At 37.3% G+C, this 22651-nt stretch overlaps 1 protein-coding gene across 1 annotated transcript in view; it reads right to left on the bottom strand.

Moving 5' to 3' along the window:
• The window catches only part of PIK3C2A (phosphatidylinositol-4-phosphate 3-kinase catalytic subunit type 2 alpha), a 48338-nt gene extending 27153 nt beyond the window's left edge, over positions 1–21185 (bottom strand). Inside the window, exons 1-8 of the mRNA XM_070933586.1 lie at positions 20102–21185; positions 12109–12209; positions 5719–5876; positions 4693–4813; positions 3557–3668; positions 1929–2008; positions 1535–1598; positions 127–270 (exon numbers count right to left, since the gene is read on the bottom strand). Coding sequence (XP_070789687.1) covers positions 127–270; positions 1535–1598; positions 1929–2008; positions 3557–3668; positions 4693–4813; positions 5719–5876; positions 12109–12209; positions 20102–21184 — 1863 coding nt within the window. The 5' untranslated portion in view covers position 21185. The remainder of the gene's footprint in view (positions 1–126; positions 271–1534; positions 1599–1928; positions 2009–3556; positions 3669–4692; positions 4814–5718; positions 5877–12108; positions 12210–20101) is intronic.
• Positions 21186–22651: the final 1466 nt, after the last annotated feature.

Genomic DNA, 22651 nt, shown 5'->3' with positions numbered 1-22651 from the left:
AAAAAATCAGACTCACTGTATCAACTTTAACGATAATTAACATGGTGTAGAAGATGGGACTGAATCAGTATCTGCCCCACTGTATAAATGGAATATAGCAGAAAACTGCAGGATTTAGCTAATTACCTCAGGACTCTTGTTCCCTGGAAGGTTAACTGTTCTTCTTAGATTCTTTACAGCTGCAGTAATTGCTGGAGTCTCTACCCCATCTAATGAATAACAAATTTTTCTGACGGCTTTAATGACTGGTTCCAGTGCTTTAAACCGATTCTGATGAGAGAAAAAAAATAATAAACAGAGTAAAATCCAACATTTTTCAACTACATTTTCACTAAACCAACAGAACATCCCCTTCTATTCCTTCCATAAATACTCTTACAATTGGAGGATATATATATATACACCTCTTGATTTACAGGAATATGCAGGGAGAAAGGAAATCTGTTGCACTGACAGATACCATTTCATTGGCAACTATTAGATGTTTTGGGCATATGTTAGAGAAAGAATAAGGCAAGCATTATATATAATGAGCCCATATAAATATTTTTAATTTAGTTGCATCCCTTCTTCCGCTGGCTGCCACCTAACTCTAAAGCATATTGTACTGACACCGAAGAAACTGATGACAAGTTCACAGAACAGTATTGTGTATACAATAATCTACATAGAAGATTATTTGTTCAGCACGGTTCTATTGTGTTCTGAACCTGTGTTGGCAAACAGTGGCACAGGAAATATCATATGGACGAAGAATGGAAGAAAGAGTGAATTCATTTAAATTTTGGCATATTGTAGATGTTGCCAACGTCCACTTTTCTTACTTCACTGTAGTAAACTCCTTCTTACCAGATGAAAATGGCGTACTTGTGACATGAATAAGCTATAGTATGGTTCAGGGCAGGGGTCCCCAAACCTTGGGTAGTGGCCCTCTATTGGGCCCTGGGCTATTCAGAACCGGGCATACATGCATGCAGGTCAACTCTCTCTCTCACACACACACAGAGCTCAACTTGCACCGCGGCAGGCCGCCAAGCTGCAAAGATTGGGGACTGTTGGCTTAGGGAACTACTATGTTTCAACTGGAGGACAAAAAGTAATGTATGAAGCCTAAAGTAGATTGGAAAGTGAGGCTTAGGAAAAAATTCATATTTGATCAATAACATCCAGCAAATCACAAATCACAAACAGCTAATGGTACAATATAAATACATGTATATATATATAAATATTATTATAAATATAAGATTAGTAAAGCATGAAATGTACTGGAAGTAGGCTGTGTGAATCATTCATAAGAGTGTCTTGCAACATACATTGATGCACAGAAAAAAAACCACCTCTCCCCAATGAACTGACTTTTCCAAAGGGCTCAGGTCTTCTTGACAATTAGAAAGCCTTTATAGCAATCAGAGCCTTCCAGAGGATGCAGTTATTTCAAGAGTTCAAGGAGTATGTCACTCACACCAATATGCATTGCCAAGTGCTTTTTTGCATAACCATAATAGGAGACAACTTGAATGATAACGTTTACCTTATTTTTAAGCAGTATGTCAACTTGATTGTGATAAGCTTCTAATAGTTCTTCAAGAGAGTGGCTGGAACCAATGAGAACAATTCTATTACTTGTGACATACTATTAGTATAAGCTTTGTAAAAAGAATAAAAAGGCACCAACATAACAAATGCTCGATTACAAAATGTAATGTTTGATTGCCCCTGGAATGAGGTTCCTCTCTTGAGAGCTACACGGCTCCCATCCTGATGGCATTCCAGAAGGTCCTAACAAACTGGCTTTTCTCCCAGACATTGGAGTAGGCTAAATGAAACCCATTATTAGAAGTACTTGGATATGTTACACATATTTTGGAGTTTGGTGCTGGGCAGCACCAAAATAGAAACAAATATTATTATGACAAAGCTGTTACCTCTGAATGGTCTCTCTGAAAAGTTTTTCTACATGGCAGAGATGTTTTGTCAAATCTATTGTTGTCCCATCATCATCTTCCTAATAATAGAAAATGTATAAGTAATTTGCCAAACTTATCAATATTTTCCCTTGACCTGTAAAAAATAATCTAAAAATGGATAGCCAGTTTTATTCTGAGAGTTCTGAAGATGAGAAAATTAGCATTTTTTGCTACAACCTTAAATAGAAAACTGGCAAGAAATGTCTGCTTTCAATTTCTCTACTAAAAAGTGACTGGCTGTTAAGTTCATAAACAAGAATTAATATTTGATAGTATTCTCCAATTTAACTAGTTTTGCTCAGGATGAATTATTGATTTTTATAACAAACTTGTGTGTAACAGTAATTTGTTTCACAGGTGTATTCATTTTTGGTTTCATTACTGGATTTCTTAAGACCAGTGATGGCTAACCTTTTCCGGTCTGAGTGCCCAAAGCGCCCTGTCCCTGCGCATGCGCAGCAGAGACCCGAAGACCAGCTGGCTGGCAGGAGGTGCCCGTGCACGCACAATGGAGCTGAACTGGGGTGATGGCTTGCATGCCCACAGAGAGGGCGCTGCGTGCCACCTCTGGCACAATTGCCATAGGTTCGCCATCACGGCCTTAGACTATCAAAAAAACAACAACCCACGATCAAAAAACCTCCATGCTCCCTGCATTTGTGTTTTCACCTGTAGTAATGCTGGCTGTTCTCAATCCTAGCCTTTAAGTTGCCAGGTAAATCTGCAAACAGTATCTGGAAGTGGAATATTGCAAATCAGGAATCCTTACTATTTAGTCAGTTCAATATGTATTAGTATGTCATTAGGGCCAATTTCTAGCATACTGGAGAAGAAATATATTGGCTGATCTTTAAAGAACAGAGTAAGCATGGTTAATATTTAGGGATCACCGGGAAATCACAGGAATATAGTCTATACTGGGAGGGTGGAAACATTTTCAGAAGAATGCAATGATAAACCACCTATGCCTTGTTACACCAAGGACAACTATACGAATATATCCATTAGACACCAGGATCTGAGCTCAATTTGAGTTTTTTTCTTTCTCAGGCCAGTATCAAGAGTGGAGATCTTGGGATGTATCATCTTGTGAAAATCTAGGTCTCTGGTGAAAGCTCTAAAGCCAGGAATGGTGGAAAGAAAGAGAAGAAGATGATGACCAACAGCAAGATAGATGGAATCACAGTGGCAATGGGTGCACTGCTGGAAGATCTGAAGGGCCAAGTTAGTGACTGTCATGGTAAAAATCTAATTGGTTGCTAATAGTTGACATCGATTTGATGGCACATAATAAATCAATTAACCTATATTTGTAATGAGGATGGTTTGCAATTCTAATCATGGAAACTGTTGGAACTAGCACCAGAAAGAGACTTTCTGGCTGCTCTTGAATTACTTGATGAGCTGCATAACAGAGAGGGGAAGAAAATAGACCAGAGATAACTCATAATTCTAGGTACATGTGAGTCATGGTTACAAGACAGAGTTCACAACATAATAAAACAAGGAATATGCAGAACATCAACAATACATACAAAATGAATAAATGATAGCTGTTTTGATAAGTGAGTTTCCTTTGTACTTACTGTTCGTACAAGATCTCTGCAAATAACATTATTAGTTAATAACTGTAGAATAATCTCTGTGTCCCACTTTCGGCAGTTTTGAATATACTCATGGCTTCCAACACAATGCTTGCTGTGAAAAGAACAAATGCTATGATTATTCACTATTTCAAATTATCAATAAGATTCTCAACAAACATGAGTTCAAGTCCTGCCTTAGCCATGAAAACCAGATGGGGGACTTTGAGCTAGACACACTCTCTCTCAGCCCAAAACCAACTCACAGGACTGTTGTGGAGAAAATAGGAGAAAGGTGTGTTGGATTTATTCATATGCCTTGCATTATTTGTAAAACTAAAGGCAGGATACAAACAAACAAATAAAAATATATGGACATAGTTTTTGAAATCATGGCTCCCTTGCCCTCACTAGTTTTCCCATTTCTCTTTTCAAATATTGCTTAGCAGAACTAGAAAGGGGCTAATAGCAATCATGGTTGGAAAAGCTTATACAGATTATTCTGAATAATCTGGTCTTCTGAAGTATCAAAACACTCTGATCAAATACATTTCTCAAATAAAATAACTCTGGACATATTTAAAACACTATTATTTTGGCATATTTAATTGGAACATAGAATTCATATTCCAAGCTGTGTCTGTTCTGATGTAATATTGCCCCATTACTGTATAGCATGTCATGTATTCTAAACATGAAAAGTTGGCAGAATCACTCTTAATAAAACTCCAGATTAAGAGATGATGCAGAACCTGCAATAGGCCAAAACTATATTAACTTTAAAAGTAAATAAGTAACTGACAAGACGCATGCTTTTACAACTAGCTGCCATTTTCAAATATTACAGGATTCTGCATTAGACAATTGAATGTATTCCATGAGAGCATTTTTTTTCTAAGAATAGTTAAGTTTGACAGTGCTAGTAGGACATTATAAATCTGAAATTTAATATGAAAAAGTGATTAATAAAATAAAATGTACAATATGCCATAGCAAAATGAATAGAGTTCCAAAATCAACAATAACACCTATTTTAATTCTTATTGCTAAATTACCTACACCTTTTCAAGTTAGTAACAATCAAATTTGCATTCACTATAGTTTTCTAGAAATCAGGATGTAACCAAAGCAAAACTTACTTTTGTAAAACTTCTTCTTGTCCACAAACTTTTAAAACATAACTGCCAATATCTACATCGTTCAAGTCATCATGTACCCAGCAAAGAGCCTGCATTATTATAAGTTCAACTGGAGAACTCACTGTTCGGAGAAAAACAAATGCAGAAGGTAACAAAAATACTGAAGGCAGTTTTGTAAAATAGAAAAATATGAGCTTTTTCCCCCCCCGTTATCTCCGTGCCCATGCACACTGAAAAACCCCTATAATTTGCATGTGGCCTGCTCTAGGATTCCCAGGGATCCATCCAATTTGAGGCACCCCCATTTTCTACTTAACAACCCGCACGATCAATGACCTTGCCTACGAAAGCCATGATGTAGTTGTAAAGTTGAGTCAACTCATATGGTGACCCTATTAACAACTGCAACTACAACCGAAATTTCAGGTTCAATTGTGGTTGTGAGTCAAAGACTACCCTCAAAGGTATACCATATTTTTCGGAGTATAAGACGCACCTTTCCCCCCCTAAAAGGGGGTGAAAATTTAGGTGTGTCTTATACACCAAATGTAGCCCCGCCCACCCTCTGGCCCCCACCCTTTGGCCTCTGCCTCCCAGCAGTTTACCTCCTTGCAGCAAGCAGCAAGAAGAAACAGCCTATTTCAGGTTCAGCACAGCTTAATTAGCACAAGTTGATTGGATCGGCCACCCGACTCTCAGCTGTTTTGCTCTCAGCTGTTTTGCATGGGCCTCTGCTGCTTGCTGCAAGGAGGCAAATTTCTGGGAGCAGATTTTTTTTTTCTTGTGCTAATCAAACTATGCTGAAAACAAAAATGAAAGTAAAGCAGGCTGTTTGCTGTAACGAGGCAAAATTGCTGGGAGGCAGAGGCAGATTTCTTTTTCTTGTTTTCCTCACCAAAAAAGGTAGGTGCGTCTTATAGTCCAGAGCGTCTTATACTCCGAAAAATACAGTAATTCATTACCAACATTATTTTGACAATCTTTCAATCTACTGAAATATATCTATTAAAATAAAAATGCACTTACCATCACATGTGAATGTCACTGGCTGTTGGAAACCCCCAATTTCTATTGAAATCTTGATGCTGGAATTCTCTCCACTTACATTTCTTTGCAACATGACCGGACTCAACACGAAACCCAAGTTTGTATCATGCTTGGTATGAGGAAACTTGGTCCTTAATCTGTAAACAACATGTTTATAAATGGAGTTACAATGATCCCTGAAGTAACTAACAAGAACATAAAACAACACAAAGAGCATCAAATTGCAAATTGAAGCATGATTATGCAGGATTTCGGTTGAAATCAATGCAGTTTCTGAATTAAAAATCCTTAGATTTACAGGTAAATCCTCAATTTACAGTTCATTTAGTGACCATTCAAAGTTACGACGACACTGAAAAAAGTGACTTATGACTGTTTTTCACAGTAATGACCTTTGCAGCATCCTCAAGATCAAGTGATCAAAATTCAGATGCTTGGCAATTGGTTCATATTGAACCAATTGGTTCAACTGGAATGAACTGCCCCCGGAAATACGTAAGATCTCCGACCTCCAGGTGTTTCACTGCGCACTGAAGACCCTGTTGTTCCGCCAGGCCGGGCTATTAACATAACGATTTTAAATTGGGGTATTTTAAATTTCTGGGATTTTAATTGGAGCCTAATTATTTAATGATTTTAAATTTTAATTGTTGTTTTGTTCTGTGTTTTTAAATAGGCTGTACACCGCCCTGAGTCCTTCGGGAGAAGGGCGGTATAGAAATAAAATAATAATAATAATAATAATAATAATAATAATAATAATAATAATAATAATAATAATGATGATGATGACCGTTGCTATGTCCCAAGATCATGTGATTCCCTTTTGCGACCTTCTGACAAGCAAAGTCAATGTGGAAGCCAGATTCACTTAACAACCAAGTTACTAACTTATCAACTGCAGTGATTCACTTAACTGAGGTAAGAATGGTCGTAAAATGGGGCATAACTCACTTAACAAATGTCTCACTTAATGACAGAAATTTTGGACTTAATTGTGGTCGTAAATCAAGGACTACCTGTATATAGCTAATCTATTTTTCTTTAAATTATTTAATCCCCACTCTACTCTGTTAAACAACACACCCTGACAGGTTCAATATTTTAATCATTTTAAATCATCCATCAATTTCATCTTTTAAAATAGTGTTTAAACTGATTTGTGTAAACCTAGTAATTCTGAAATAAACCACAGATTTTCCTAGTCACTTGATTCCTATCTCCTTCCTTCCTATATACTTGTGCAGCCAAACAAGTGCCATTCATGCAAATGAGGGAAATATCTGCAGGCTAGAAGGAAGCACAAAGTATGCAAAAGGACATTTAAAAAAAAGAAAAGAAAATAATTGGGAGGGAGAGATAAAATCTTTGCTTAGTGGCAAGAATGTTGACTGGCTGTTCAAAAATGAAACAACTTTGAAAAGGAGAGAAAGGTTCAGAAAGGGAAGAGACCCATTTATAATCTGCTCATGGAAGGAATTATTTCGTATGGCCAGATCTATCTCCAAGCCTGAAAAAACAGAATTAATTTCTGGCCTAGCTTCTTATTTCATGATGAAAAGATACTCCAACTTTTAAAGTTAATGTAATTCCTTTTCCACAAATTGCAGACTGAAAAAGGCCCCAATTGGATAAGAATGGCTTCTACCAAATAATGTAGCTAGTCTTTAAGAGATTTAGAATACTCTCAAATGTAATCTAGATGTAATAACCTGGAGGACAGGTTAAAGCTGAGGAAATAACTCACAACAATTAGGTAATGTTTTCTTCTTACTTTCACTCCTAGCTGTACTTCAACTGAGGGCTGGAAGAGTGTATTAAGAAAAGAAATACTTTATAGCAAAATTGCAATATATGCCATATTAATTATATTAACTCCAATGCTGGGACTGAGACTAATTCATCATTCTTCAAAACATCTCCTGTTTAAATTACCCCTTCAAATATCCACCCAGGTCAAAAATAACATTCAGAGACTACATTAGCAAAATATATTATTACAAAAGTGAAGAAGATAAGTAGTAGCTCAGGATTCAATTGTCAGGTTCTTGCTGTTCTCCAAAGTTGGCTTTCTTCTTCCATTTAATTTCCAGTTTGGGTAACATCATGAGTACTCCCGACACCAAGAAATGCCACTGGCTGGTTATGCAGATATGAAAAAATAAGCAGCACCAGGGCAAAGGGTTTTTTTTTCTTTTTTAATATAGGTGCACATATCAGTATTTTATATTCTTTCAAACAGTATATAATGGCAATGATATAAAAAAGCCTATGTAAAAAAATTTTCAAGCAAAAAATTAAGTGATATGCCTGGCAGAAAATAACAAGATAGGCATTTCTTGTAACTATCTAAGGGTCTCTGACATTGATTGGGAAGATTTCATCACCACTCTTTCACGCTAATAACGTTTTTCAGTTGTGCAGTCTTTCACTGCATAGCATCTTGATGGGATGTAGATGCAGGCTTTAATGGCCATTCTGGGCCCCTCCATTTCTCTCTCTCTCTCTATCACTTTAGCTATTCCTTGGTGGATGTGCTGGAACAGTTAGGGTCACTGTCATACTGCAAAGTCCACTCTGAGTTGAACTTCAATCTTCTGACAGATGGTCTCACATCCTCTGAAGAATTCATAGCAAATTCTGTGTTGGTGAGCTGCCCGGTCCCCGATTCACCAAAGCAGCCCCAAACCATAATGTTTCCACTACCATCCTTTTGGTATCGGGTTTTCTGGTGAAATGTTCTCTTTTGTTTTGCCAAACATGACTTCTGGTATCTTTGCTTCTTCAGTCCAGAGCACATTGTTCCATAAGTCCTGGTCTCTGCCTCAGATGTTCATGACCAAACTTTAGTCTGGTCCTAAAGCTCTTTCTGAGGTTTCCTCCTTGCACACCTGCCATCTAATTTTTGCAGCTTCTTTCTAATGGTAGACTCATGCACTTTGACATCATTAGTGACAAGAGTTACCATAGCTCCTATGATAGTAATGGCTAATGCACATGTGCCCAAAGTGTGCATATGTGCGTGCGAATGCAAACATGCACGCCGAAACCCCCCAAAATGCAATGCGCATGCGGGCCCCACACATGCGCCCCACCCCTGCACATGCACGATGCCCCCCGCACCCCATGCAGGTGCGCGGGGCCCCTCACACATGCGCAGCAGGGACCCCGAATACCAGCTGGCCAGCGGGAGGTACACGCACATGCGCAGTGAAGCTGAACTGGGGCAACGGCTCGCATGCCCACAGAGAGGGTGCTGTGTGCCACCTCTGGCACGCGTGCCATAGGTTTGCCATCATGGTCCTATGAAAAAATTCCAGGCTTCTCAGAGATTTCTTTCAGCAACTTGCATTCTGCTCTTGGGCTGAATGTGTTGGGAGAGCTTGGCCTGGGCAAGTTGGCAATTATTTGAAATCTTTTCCATTTGTAGATAATCTTCTGGGCAGTGGAATGACTGGCACTCTTTTTAAATCCTCCCCAGACTTATAAAGTATCTACAATATTTTTTCTGAGAGCTTCAAAAACTCTTTCAATCTAATACATTCTGGCAACAAAGACCATCTCAAACTAAGCATTTAGTTTAAATAAGTTTGGTTCCTCCAAGATCCTTTCTAATGGTGCTCTACTCATTGCCACCTAATCTGGTGCACCTGATTCTAATTTAGGTATTTGAGGCAGCCATAAATGTACTTTTCCACATGTACATTTACATTTATTTAAGTTACACAATGAACTACAAAATTTAAATGGTACATATTCATTACATTCAATTCTTTTTATCAATATTGTTGAAATGAAAATCAAATAATTGTTGAAATAGTCATAAAACTTCAAAGTAACTTACTTTTTCACATGGCTAAATGTCATATGAAATATATATCAGCTTGTCCAACCATTCCATAATGTAAGATTGGACAGGATGTGTTTCTGGCAATTTTCTAAACATTTGTCTAACACAATATTTTCATTATATTTAAATGACTCCCTGTAATTTATATCCCACTTTTATTACTTTATAAGTAACTCAGGGTAGTGAAGTTTCCTCCTCCTATTTTTCCCACAGCAACAACTCTTTAGGGTGTGATGGCCTGAGAAAGAGTGACTGGCCCAAAGTCACTCATCCGGCTTTCATGCCCAAGGCAGAACTAGAACTCCTGGTTTCTAGGCCAGCAACTTTAACCATTAGTATGGAAGGATTTTGTTGGTTTGTGGGCTACAGTGATGCCAAAGAGTTGGATTAGGCTGTTGGTGGTTTCTGAGATGCTTTTGATGAATGAATTATCCTTTTCATGACTTGCAACATTTGTACTGTGATTATTTAATTGAATAGACCCTTTTTAATGAAGTTGCATGGATATCCATTGATTGGAAAATATGTAATTAATCTATTTTTGTTTTCAGTAGTAGTGGGTTACTACATTGCAGTTTTTTTTTCTAACCTTTATTTTTTTGCTTAAGATGAAAGTGTCATTTACATAATGAATCCATATTTGGGGTTAGGAGGATTTTCATACACCGTTGTTCTTATACTCCATTTGTCCTGTTTGATTAGATTACTTAAGGTTTTCTTTTCATTTTGCTATGCAATTTGGGTATTGGATTTGGGTTTATGAGATTGTATGTCTCTCTGACTTTCAACCATTCTTTTGCTTTTAGAATATACTGTTATGAAAGAGTTATTGACCCAAAATCACCCATCCTTTTGATCATCCTAAGGGGAGGATCAAAACATAGTCTCTCAGCTTCTGCTACAGTATTTTAATTCCTATACCAAACTAATTCTCCAATTTCAGTTGCTTAATACTCTCTATAAGTTAGTCCTTTCTGGAGCATCCTGTGTTCTGAAGTAAATATGGAACAGCTCAACAGAACCATCCATTCTGGTTCAGTTTCATCTTTTTCTCTTGGGATTAGCTGCAATTGGGTCTCAGTTTTTCTTTTTATCCACCTGTTTTTGCAAAGTAGTTTCAATAGTAGTCCTTTGATGGGTTCTTGGTTTATAGTTTGTCTGAATTTATGTTTTGTTGTTGTTGATTAGCTGGTATTAGTCTTAAGGTGTGCATCCACTATTATCAGATGTATCATTTTCTGACTGCTGTCTTCTGCTATTTTCCATTTGGTTGCATCACAGCTTCTGAACTCAGCCCACTCATCAGATTATGGTTAAGGGAATTAGCATGTTGTCCTAACAACTAATACACAGTCAAGCAATCCTTAGTTCAAAAGCAATACTCATGCCATTTTAGCTTTATTTCTGATAGAGTGTGAGATTTTAAGAAAGAAAGGGATTGGATTAATTTTGCCTGACTTCACATAGAGCAGTTTCATGGACTTTTTTCATTTTTTTGAAAATAAAAACCAAAATAACAGTCCATAAAACACTGATAGCAAAAGATTACTTGAAAATAATTGGTCTAAATAGAGAAAGATTGCTGTACCATATGATACATATTTGTTGGTGAGCACCTTAGCCATGGTTAATGTTAAATCATGGTTGTCAAATTCTACTGTGTGGTCAATAGCATGCAAAAATATTGCAGTAAAGTGCTATGTTTTTCCTGATTAAGGAAAAGCAGGGTTCATATAAAATCCTGGCTTGGATCATACATCATTCTAACAGAGCTTAGCAATAGCATTTCTTATATACCACTTCATAGTGCTTATCACTATCTAAGTGGTTTACAGAGTCAGCATATTGCACCCAACAATCTGGGTCCTCATTTTACTGGCCTCAGAAGGATGGAAGGCTGAGTCAACTTGAGTTGGTCAGGATCGAACTCCTGGCAGTGGGCTAAGTTAGTGTACAACACTACATTCTAACCCACTATACCACCACGGCTCTTTTAAGCAAATAGCATATTGTATAAACTCACACAATTGTAAATTATTCACCAAACCTTGATTCAGCCATTATGTCCAACCTATGCTGTACATATGTAAACAACAGATTTAGTTGTGCTAAAGGACCACATTATACAATGTTACTCTTTGCTTAGTGTGGTAAGTGAACCAAGATACTTAGTTAACTTGCAAGGACTATCTTACTTGTTAAAATGTTCAAAACCCAAAAATATGAACAGGAAGAAAGATTACTGTAATCAGTGTGTAAAATCAGTACTGATAATTTCCTTAAAAGAAACACATCTTACCATTCATTGTAGGAAGAGAGCTATGTTAATACGGTAACAAAAAACAGAAATTTGTTAGAATCTTTTCAGATTAACATATTTTACTAAAAGACATGAACTTTCTTGAGCTACAGCTCACTCTATGAAAGCTTATGCCATATAATAAAATTTGTTGCTTGAAAAGCTGACATTACATTTCCATTAATAATAGTGACTAAGTTTGATTTAAATTGCTACTTACTTTGCAATGGCATCACAAAATGCTACTTGTTCTCGATTTTGCCATTCAACATTTTTTAGAAGCTTGTTTTCTCCTGGCAGGCTACTGGTCCCATTGTCTGTCTGAAATGTAAAGATAAAGAAGTGAAGTGAGATGCATAATTCAACATAATTCAAATATATATATATACAGGAAAGGTTTAGAAAGCTGATGTATATTGATCCATTTACTAAAGGAAGTAATTTTGCCAACAGAAATGACAGTCTCTGCTCTATTAATGCAGAAGGTCACACATCCTAATGACCAATGCTGCTTTCAACTGGCAACTTTCAGCTGGTGCAGAAATACTGGTGAGGAAACAACTGAAAAAGAGCTATCCAGTTTTACTACATTCACCAAAGGGGGGAAAAATACTAGTTTTTGCTATTGTAATAAACCTGTGTTGAGTCTAAATGTAGCTGAATTATTGATAAGATTTGATGGAAACAAGATACTTCATTACTAAATCATTTACTTTATAAATGTCTAACATTAGGTAAAGTGAAGTTTTGGATGCTGCAGCTACAGCTGTGAGTTTTAGATACATATATAATAGTGGCCAAAATTATGGAAACCTTTTGGGAAAAGTGTATTTTTAAGGTTTGATGGCTAATAACACTGCTTTTTTTTTTTTTTTTGGAGTTTCAAGATAATCATATTCCATTGCTGGAATGGCCTGGGAATAGCCCAGACCTTAACCCAATTGAAAATATATGGAGCCGACTAAAGAAACTTGTTAGTCAGAAGTGACCCAGCAATAAAACCCAGTTAATAGAAGCAATAATTCAATCTTGGTTTCACATTATAACAGCTGCAGAACTAAAAGACTTGGTTCACTCCATGGGAAGACATTGTAAGGTTGTAATTCATGCTAAAGGTTACCCAATGAAGTATTAACCGACGTGATAATTTTTGTACATCTCATTTTTTCTATGGTGGTAATTTTTATATATCTCATTTTTTCTAAGTGTTTCACTTTTCTTCTTTATATTGTAACTGCTATTCTAATAGCAAATCCTTCATAAAAGTTATTGCATTACATTCTTGATTAAATTATCTTTCCATTGATATATAATTTTATGGTACTACTCAAAAAAGTGGTATTATTAGCTAGTTTTAGAAAATACACTTTCCCCAAAAGGTTTCCACAATTTTGGCCACTACTGTATATTGATGAGTTTTTATGCCAATTGTAAGGCTTCCAGCAGTTATTTTCAACAAAGGTGGCTTACCAAAGAGAAAACAGAAGTATTCAGAATTTCTTTTCTTACTGGATTTTATTTTTTTAAAAAATGGAAGTCACGGAAAGACTTAGGTAGTTTAACAGCCTAAAGCAGTAATTTTGAAACCCACCATAACACACTGTGGATTTGGCAAAGTGGTTATACAACAGATGTTTTGTCTAAAAGCATCCCTAGATGAGCTAATTAGGAAGGGATTCCCTGTAATTTTATGTTAACAGTGGAACTTAGATGTGCTGGATATTTCTGTACTTTATATGCTTTGTAATTTTTTTAAATTTTCCCAGACACTGATTCAAAGATTCCATTCCACAGTATTCAAGAAAAAGAGCCAAGTTACAATGTGGCAAGAACTGAAGTGCCAGAAGTATCCCTGCTTTTTTTTTTTTTTGACATTTCTCTCCACATTTAAGGAAAAACAGTGATTCTTAGCACATGCTCCTAGAAATCAGTGCTGTGGAGTCGGAGTCGGAGTCGGAGTCGAGGAGTCGGAGTCGGAGGAAATTTTGGGTACCTGGAGTCGGAGTCGGAGTCGGCAAACAATGCACCGACTCCGACTCCGACTCCTACTAAATTTAGATTGGAATTTTAAAAAAAGCAAGTTTAAATGTCCCAATTCACAAAAAGTTATAATTAATGACTTCTCTACTGTAAGAATAAAGACCAATGCATGCAGTGCCTCACGTAACCGCAAAATGAACACGTTAAGTGACCGTGAAGAAGCATGCTTTTCATGTGCTTCACTATAAGGCACGCAACGCACAATTAGGAGTGGCAATACTTATACTTTCCATAGTGTTGTGTTCTGCTGTTACAGGGAACGCAGCGCCCATGGGTAACCTAGCCTCTCACTGATAAGGGATTAAGTAAATATGTTTTTTGCAGGACTAGAGACACTTGCATAAGTGAAGGGAATGGAGGGTCAATAGTTCAAGACTGAAGCTGTAAACCATTGGAAAAACTGCTGTCATTCAGCTAAGGCTATAAAAACTTGTAACTCTGATTGTTAGCTTAAACTTTAAACATGACTAAACACTGTTTAAATTTATGAACCGGCCAAATACTCTGTTCAAAGAAAATACATTGTATGTTTGTATGTGTGTTTCTAATTATTGTTATTTATTCATATTTGTTCTCTTTTATTCTTTAAAGTTTAACAATTCATTCTTTATCTTAATATCTTTATATTTGTTTGGGGTTGGCTTTCTTCCCTTTCATCTTTTTTATTGTACAGCAATCTTTCTCCTCAAACCTACCACCTCTCTCTTTTCTTTCCTTCTTACTTTCTCTTCCTCACCCTCTTCTTCTCCTCCCTACTTCCTCTTCCTTTCTCCTTCTCCTCCTCTCTTCCTCCCTCTCTTACCCTCACTCCTACTCTAATTTCCCTTCCCTTCCTTCATCCCTCTCTATTGCTGTATCCTTTTATGTATATGGACTACTCAGAGGGCTGAAAAAGTTATTTCTGACTGGTCCTCTCCCTTTTGACCAGTCCTCGAACTTACGACTGTCCTCACATTTTACGTTTTTGCCCTATCTTGTCACCATGGTGAAGAGAAGCAGTTGTGAAATGAGTGACATGGTTGTTAAAAATGCTGCACGGGCATAAATGTGAGGATGGTCATAAGTGTGAGGACCAGTCAAAAGTGCGAGGACCTGTCAGAAATGACTTTTTTCAGCCCTCTATACACATAGCCATGGCCACCCGGTCACATGACCAGCTAGCCACACCCACCCAGTCACATAACCTCCAAGCCATGCCCACAAAATAAGCCACGCCCACAGAACCGGTAGTAAAAAAATTTAGAACCCACCCCTGGTTGGGGGTCACCACAACATGAGGAACTGTATTAAAGGGTCGCGGCATTAGGAAGGTTGAGAACCACTGGCTTAGAAGAACTTGGTGGAACAGCTTCTTGGATTCAACTGTAAGTGTTTATATTGTATAGGACAAATCATGTCTAGGTTTAGTGCTGGGATATATAGCTTATTTGTTTGTATAAAGCCATGTACGTACAACTTACAAGACTGTGTATGTTGATATTAAAAATCTAATTATATGCCAGTTAGTATAACATATTTTATATTTTAGGGAAAGAGGCATCCTAAACAATGGCAAAAAGACTGCTAACAACAAACACAACAAAGTCTACTGTTTATGAGCACTTTGCATTATCAAGTGATGGAAAACATTACGTGTGCCAATGTATTAGAAAAGATGATGATGGTGAAAAACAATGTGATGCAAAAATTAGCAGTTTCAGTGGGCCTGATAAAAATGCACCTACAAGAGCATCAAATTTGAAAAGACACTTACAGCGTTTTCATCCCAAAGTGTTAGAAGCCGTGAATGAGAAAGATAGCAATGAAAACATTGCATCTACTTCTGTGACAAAAAACGTTCAGAAATCTACTGGAGAACAATCACAAATAAGAAAATTCTTTATATCTGACAAAGTTACCATAAGGATGACACCAGAAAAATTCAAACACCACATTATTGAAATGGTAGTAAAGAATAGTGTACCACTATCCTTCTTTTCACAGACAGCCTTTTTAGGCCTAAATGGAGAAATGGCAAAAAAACTTGGTGTTTCTCTGGAAAGAGAAAGTATAAGGAAACTTATAATTGAGGAGGCCAAATGTAAAAAGGAAGAACTACAGAAAGTTATGAAAGGACGTTTTGTCTTCCTTAAAATGGATGCATGCACACGTCACAGAGTCAATTATTTCGCTATTAATGTTAGATTTGTGGATGAAAATAACAAAACAATAACACGGACCCTCGGAGTAAAGGACACTCAGGCACATCACACCAGTGATTACCTTCAGAAGTTAGTGGAGGGTGTTCTAGAAGATTTTGAAATTAAAAAGGAACAGATTTTATGTGTTGTGACAGATAACGCTTCTAACATGTTGAGCACAATTGAGAAGATGAAGGCAGATGAAGAAGGTATCAAACAGATATTAGACTTAGAGGAAGACAGCTCTGCAAGTATTAGAGAAAGTTTAGAAACTGAAGAGAATGCTGACATTTTTTTAGACAACTTTGTTGAAGAAGCATTGAAGCTTGCTACTATTCATCATATGCGATGTGCTGTTCATACACTGCAACTTGCCATAAGAGATGGATTAAAAGATCGCCATGCAGCTACATTAATTGGCAAATTACGGCAAGTAACTGTTGCAGCCAGGGCCCCAAAAACAGATGCAATTTTGAAAAGACGTGCAGGAAAAGGAGCCATTTTGGATCAAACAACTCGCTGGGGAAGCACTTATTTAATGGTGAAGCGTTTGCTTGAACTTAAAGACTTCATAGAAGAAATGGACAATGAAACTCTTGCATTAACTGCAAGCCAGTGGACACAAACAAAAGAGCTGGAGAACCTTCTTTCTCACCCCTTCACTGTCACCAAGAGGTTGCAATGTGATGATCTAACCCCGGGTAAATTCCTCTTGGAATGGAAGAGCCTGTTATATCGCCTGAACAAAAATGGAGGGTTAATAGCTGAGGGCATTGCATCTTCAATGATGAAAAGAGAGAGTCTTTTGCTGGAAAATGAAATCTTGTTAGCGGCTATTTATGTCGACCCAATGAGCCGACTTTTATTGAACAGTAAACAGATTGCTACTGGGAAAAAGGCCCTCTATGATGTAGCAGTTCGCATGAAGGGATTACGACCTGAAATACCTCCACAGGAGGATGGAGTTCTTTTAAGCAATAGTGGTAACTCAGAATCATCTTCTTCAAACGAAGAATTAGACTTTGATTCCTTCTTAGACAAAATGGAAGTTGCTAAAGGAAAGCGACGTCGCATAAGCGTTACAGAACCAGTAAATGTCCAAATAAAAAAATTCCAACAGGAGTTTTATAAAGCACTAAAAGAAGTTGAAAAGTATGATCGCTCATCAAAACTTACTGTTGAAGAAGCCATCCTTGTTTATCCAGAGATCGTTAGTGATGTGGCCAGAATAGTTACTGCAATGCCACCCACCCAAGTCAGTGTCGAAAGATTATTTTCAGCCCTAAAAATAATAAAGTCTGACTTAAGAGCCTCTATGAAAGAGGATCTGGCAGAGGCAATTCTCTTCCTTAGAACTCTACATTGAATTGATTTGCATTTGCTAAGCCTATAACTACATTTCAAGATTAATATAAACCATTTCTAGGTTTTACAGATTTTGTTTTTGGTTCATATAGATAAGCTTTGTTTTTGTTCTAAAACAACCAAATAATGTGGTTTGTATTTTTGAACTGGTAAAGTTCCTGTTCCTGATGTTTATGCCTGCTGCTACTATCCAGCAACTTGATTAATTAAATTAATAAAAAAAAATTAATAAAACTTTGTTGTTTTCATTGTGTTTGTCTTTTGCTTAAACTGTTCAATACAGTAGACTGTTGGCTTCCCAGCCAGTAGTCCTGTGGTAATGACATGTATGTTGCCTTTCTTTCCTTCAAGGAATGTATAAAATACATTCGCATATTAATACAGAGGAGTCGGAGTCGGGGAGTCGGAGTCGGAGTCGGAGTCGGAAGTACAAAAAACTGAGGAGTCGGAGTCGGAGTCGGAACATTTATCTCCCGACTCCACAGCTCTGCTAGAAATCTTAAAAAGTAATACATGTGTCAATATCTAGCATAAACTTTATTACAGAATGCCTGCGGGCTCCATTGGATTGTGCCCACCGGCCTTAGAAAATGATTGTTTTAAATTGAAGAGTACCCTGGTGGACTGGGATCACTTACCAATTTACTTCTGGTACATGGGTATTTTGTGATTACTTATGAGTACTATGGCAAAAATTTGGAGAACAGAAAGTTGTATGTGTATGTGTGTGCATACACCTACATACATGCAAATGTATAAACACATACAAGCTTTCTTAGTTCCAACTACATTTGCTTAGAAGTAACCAATCTAACATGAAATATTAGGTTACTATGAGGCTCTTGTGGTACTAAATTTTGAAATGCCTAGTAAGTGAGGATAGTTCAAAATCCAATAGATAGTTTTGTTCCTGTTATGGAAAGATGTGAGCAAACATTTATACAGCTGTTCATAGTCAAGTGGATTTATAAAAAACAATCTGAATACATTGAAAAGAGGACTTGCATCATTCCTGCTACCTGTGCCATTTTGTGTCAGCCATTATAGCCACTCATTTGCTTCTGATTTAAGAGACATGTCACATGATTCTGTCACATCAGGAAATGTCTAATTTAATATTACCAAAGTATATTCTGAGAAACAGCATGTAATTAAACGACATTTTCTGAATAGCAAATAATGGAGCTGGGCTAGTCCTGCTTTTGGCAAGCTGTATAGTATAATGCATTAAAATAGCTAGTACCAAAATCAGGCTAGAAAAGATAATTAAAATAATATTTTATTATTTATGTGAAAGTATTAAGTAGTCCCCTGTTTAAGAATGAGTTCCATTCCCAAGGTCTGTCCTTAGGTCGAATTTATATGCAAACCAGAACACTATTATTGTATAACACCGTATAAGTAGTATTGTATAATAAATTAGAAACATTCTGTATTTAACTTGAACTACTGTGTATTTAACTTGATACTGTGTATAAAATTTTGTAGCAATATGCTCCATTCTTAATTATGGCTCCTCCTTAAACCAGAGCATTATTAACCTAGGAACTAGTTGTATTTTCAGAACTATATAAAAATTATCATGATACACAGATTTTTAGTTATCGAAACTTCTTGCAAGAATTAGCCATTTCGAGATCCCATTAAAAAACACAAAAGATAAATAAATACAACATCATTTGAATATTATTGGTTGTTAATCCTGAAGAATATTAACAAATAGGATGCTACTCTACACTCACCATATTTTTTAGAGTATAAGACGCACTTTCCTCCCCCCCCAAAAGTGGGTGAAAATTGCGGTGCATTTTATACACCGAATGTTGCTGAAACCCCGCCCACCTGCTGGCCCCCACCCTTTGGCCACACGCTCCATTTTAGACCTGTTCCAGGCTGCGGGGATCGCCAGGACATCGCCTCTGATCGCTGCCTCCCCACGTTGCATTTTTGGCCTCTGCACGTTGCGTTTTCGGCCTCCACATGCCCCATTTTTGGCCTTCACGTGTCACATTTTTGGCTGGTTCCAGGTGGCGGGGATCAGCAGCAGAAGCAATTCCCATCGCCTGGAACCAGCTGAAAATGCGACATGTGGAGGCCAAAAACAGGGCATGAGGCGGCCAAAACTGTGATGCATGGAGGCCAAAAACGTGATGCGCGGAGATTGAGGTCAGTGGCGATGTGCTGTGGTGATCCCAGCAGCCTGGAACAGATCTAAAACAGAGCATGCAGAGGCCAAAAATGTGATGCACGAAGGCGGCAATGGGCTGTGGAGATCTCCACAGCTTGGAACAGCTGATTGAGGTATTCCGGGAGGCTGGTTCAACCGCCAATCAGCTGCTCATGCTGAATCAGGCTGCAATAATGTGCTGAAGCTGTCCAGGCTGTTTGCTGCAAGGACGCTAGCCAAATGAATACTGATGGATACTGGTAAGCAGAGGCAGAATTTTTTTTTTCTTGTTTTGCTCCCCAAAAACTAATGTGCCTCTTATACTCTGGAGCGTCTTATACTCCAAAAAATATGGTATTTATATAATTGCAAGGGAACAATTTTCTACCTAAATTTGGTAACAAACGTTTGCAAAGTAACATTTGCATTTAAATGGAAATATATATTTTAAGATGTTTTACCTGTGAAGTTTGGCCCTGTAATTTAGCAAGCTGAGCAGTTCGAATGTTTAAAGACTGACTTCTTGTAACTGTTGCCCCAGAAGCAGATTTCCCACTAAGTTTTCTTTCAAGATGGCTCTTTCCTGGAGACTTCTCTTCTAGTAGCACAGCATCCCAAGGATCTTCTACAACTTTAGTTATCTTCCCTCCATCTTCTGAAGTATAAAATATATCTATATTGTCCACCTTTGGTTTACTTAAAGGATCTAAATCCAACCAATCAAATTTACTAATATCATTGGAGCTTTCAGAGGTTGGCAAACTAATAGTAGGTTTAGCACCAGTCATTTCCAAGTCTGTCTTTGATTTCCCATTTTTTTGAAATTCTGAAGTACTTGCAATCTTATCAAATACTTTTGCCATTTCAGGGGTAAGTGTTGAATGATACATGGGTACACTTCCTTGTTGATGGAAAGTTGAAGTAAATGGCATTGGGTATGAAATGTATTGAGACCTTTCTGGAAGACAAAGATAAATAGGCTTTGTAGATTGGTAAGTGGATACACCTGGATGAAAGCCATTCTGAAAGATACCAACTTGTTTATTGAAAGAAGGTACAGGGTAAACAGAAGATCCGGCACTACTGGAAGACCCAGGCAAACTAGAGGTCCACTGCCCTCTTTGAGCAACAGGTTGAGAATAAAATTGTGAAGATGATGCCCCAAGAATCTGAGGGGCTGACAATGTAGATGGTTTGTGGGATTCAAGATTTTCTTCTAAAAGAAGTTTCTCTAATTCAGCATGTGTAAGTTTGTCTATGTCAATTGAATTTAACTTATCATCCACTTTCTTCTTGCCATCAGACTCTGGAAACACCATAAGATCATGATCTTGTTTTCTGCAGGACTGAACACTTGGCCAAGAGTAGCTTAAGGTGTCACTCTTTTGTCTACTGCCAACCACTACTCTTTCTTTTTGCATCTTAGCCAGAGCTTCAGCTTCCATTTGCAGTGCTTCTTCTTTGTCCACGTCTTTGGGTCTTGCTGGATCCAAAACTGGTGATGAACGTTGTTTAAATTCATTGCTGCTAGATATCTGGGCCATTCTGTGAAAGCAGATGTCCGTTAACAATTTCAATTCTTCTTCAGAAACTCTTTGGCCCCAAAATGTTCAAACAGATTCAATAAAACTAGTGGAGGGGGAAAAAACATATAATACTGAAAGTATTTACAAAGTCACTATTCTCCATTTCTACTTTAAAGTTCTGTCTATTAGGACTATATAGCTATTTGGATCAGAAGCTGGAAAGATGCTTTTGATTCACCATGGAGATGCTTGCAGCCAGCAGCTCCCTAAAAATGCCACAACTTTTCCCAGGCTTGCATGATAGCCTTGAAAAATACCTGAAGCATTGACAGGATGCAACTACACTATCCTATCTTTAGCTCTTTAATTCAAATAAGTATTTTTTTCTGAGATCTTACGGCTATTGTACGAGATCAGAAAAAATCACAGCTTGTCTAAGGAGCCACTGACAGGTACAACAAATATACTAACACCAGATGTGAAGCACTTTTCCTGCTTTGGATCCATATTATTATACATTCCTACCTAATATATATAAGGCATTAAGAATTTGTACATTTGGAAATATTGCGATTAATAACTATCCTTGACTTAGTTTCTCATATCAGATGATTATTCATCTGGATTGTTCTGAACTATAACACTCTAAGGTATAAATGTAAAAAAAATACATATTAAAATAATTTCTATGCCATTCAGTGTTTTCTCTTTGTGAGAAAACTGAGATACACAGCCCTAAGAACTGCTGATGTACTGTTTCCCCTTAAAAGTAGTCTTTTAAAAGCAGTCTCTTCCCCTCTAGCCTAATAGAGGAGGACCCAGAGCTGGCAGAATTCCTTAGTTTCTTAGAGAGATTAAAAGATAATCACCAAGCTCCAGCTACTTGCACTTCTACCTAATATGAAAGAAAGTGCCTTCTGTTCATCCATTCACAGCTTACCTGTCAGGGGTGATTCTGCTTAAGGCCTTTAGGCAAGCAGGCTGAGTTAAGGTCATCACAGACTTCTAGCTTTCTTCCATTATTCCCACCAAAGCTGGCCAGACTGAAGGAATGTGTAATACTAGGATTAAGCAAAAGAATATGGTTGATGGAAAAATGGGAAAATATGGAATATATATTAGAAATATGGCACAACCAATACTGCATATTGTATACCAAAGTCATTCATTAGACATTCATAATTCTTCCTTAGATGAACCATCAGTATTAAAGAACTCTATGTGCTTTAGAATAGCCTTATTGTATCAGCTCTGAATTCCAGTTTGTTTCTTATTTATTTAATCAAATTCATAAAGTGCCCAACTCAACCGACTCTGGTCAGCCACAACTTCCCTAAGATTCTGGCATTCTGTAAGTTAACCCATTTGATGTACCTTGGTTGAAGAGGTTTTGCGCTATTATGCACCATTTTGCTCAGTTAAAGGTTACAGGTATAAGTATTTTAGTAGTATGTAGATATAATGCAAACAACAAACAAACTTTGA

The sequence above is a fragment of the Pituophis catenifer genome, unplaced genomic scaffold, assembly GCF_029215685.1.
Source record: "Pituophis catenifer annectens isolate HBS135680 unplaced genomic scaffold, rPitCat1.0.hap2 SCAF_1, whole genome shotgun sequence".
Classification (NCBI taxonomy): domain Eukaryota; kingdom Metazoa; phylum Chordata; class Lepidosauria; order Squamata; family Colubridae; genus Pituophis; species Pituophis catenifer.
The sequence above is the reverse complement of the archived record's forward strand: the minus strand, read 5'-3'. Positions and strand labels throughout refer to the sequence as shown.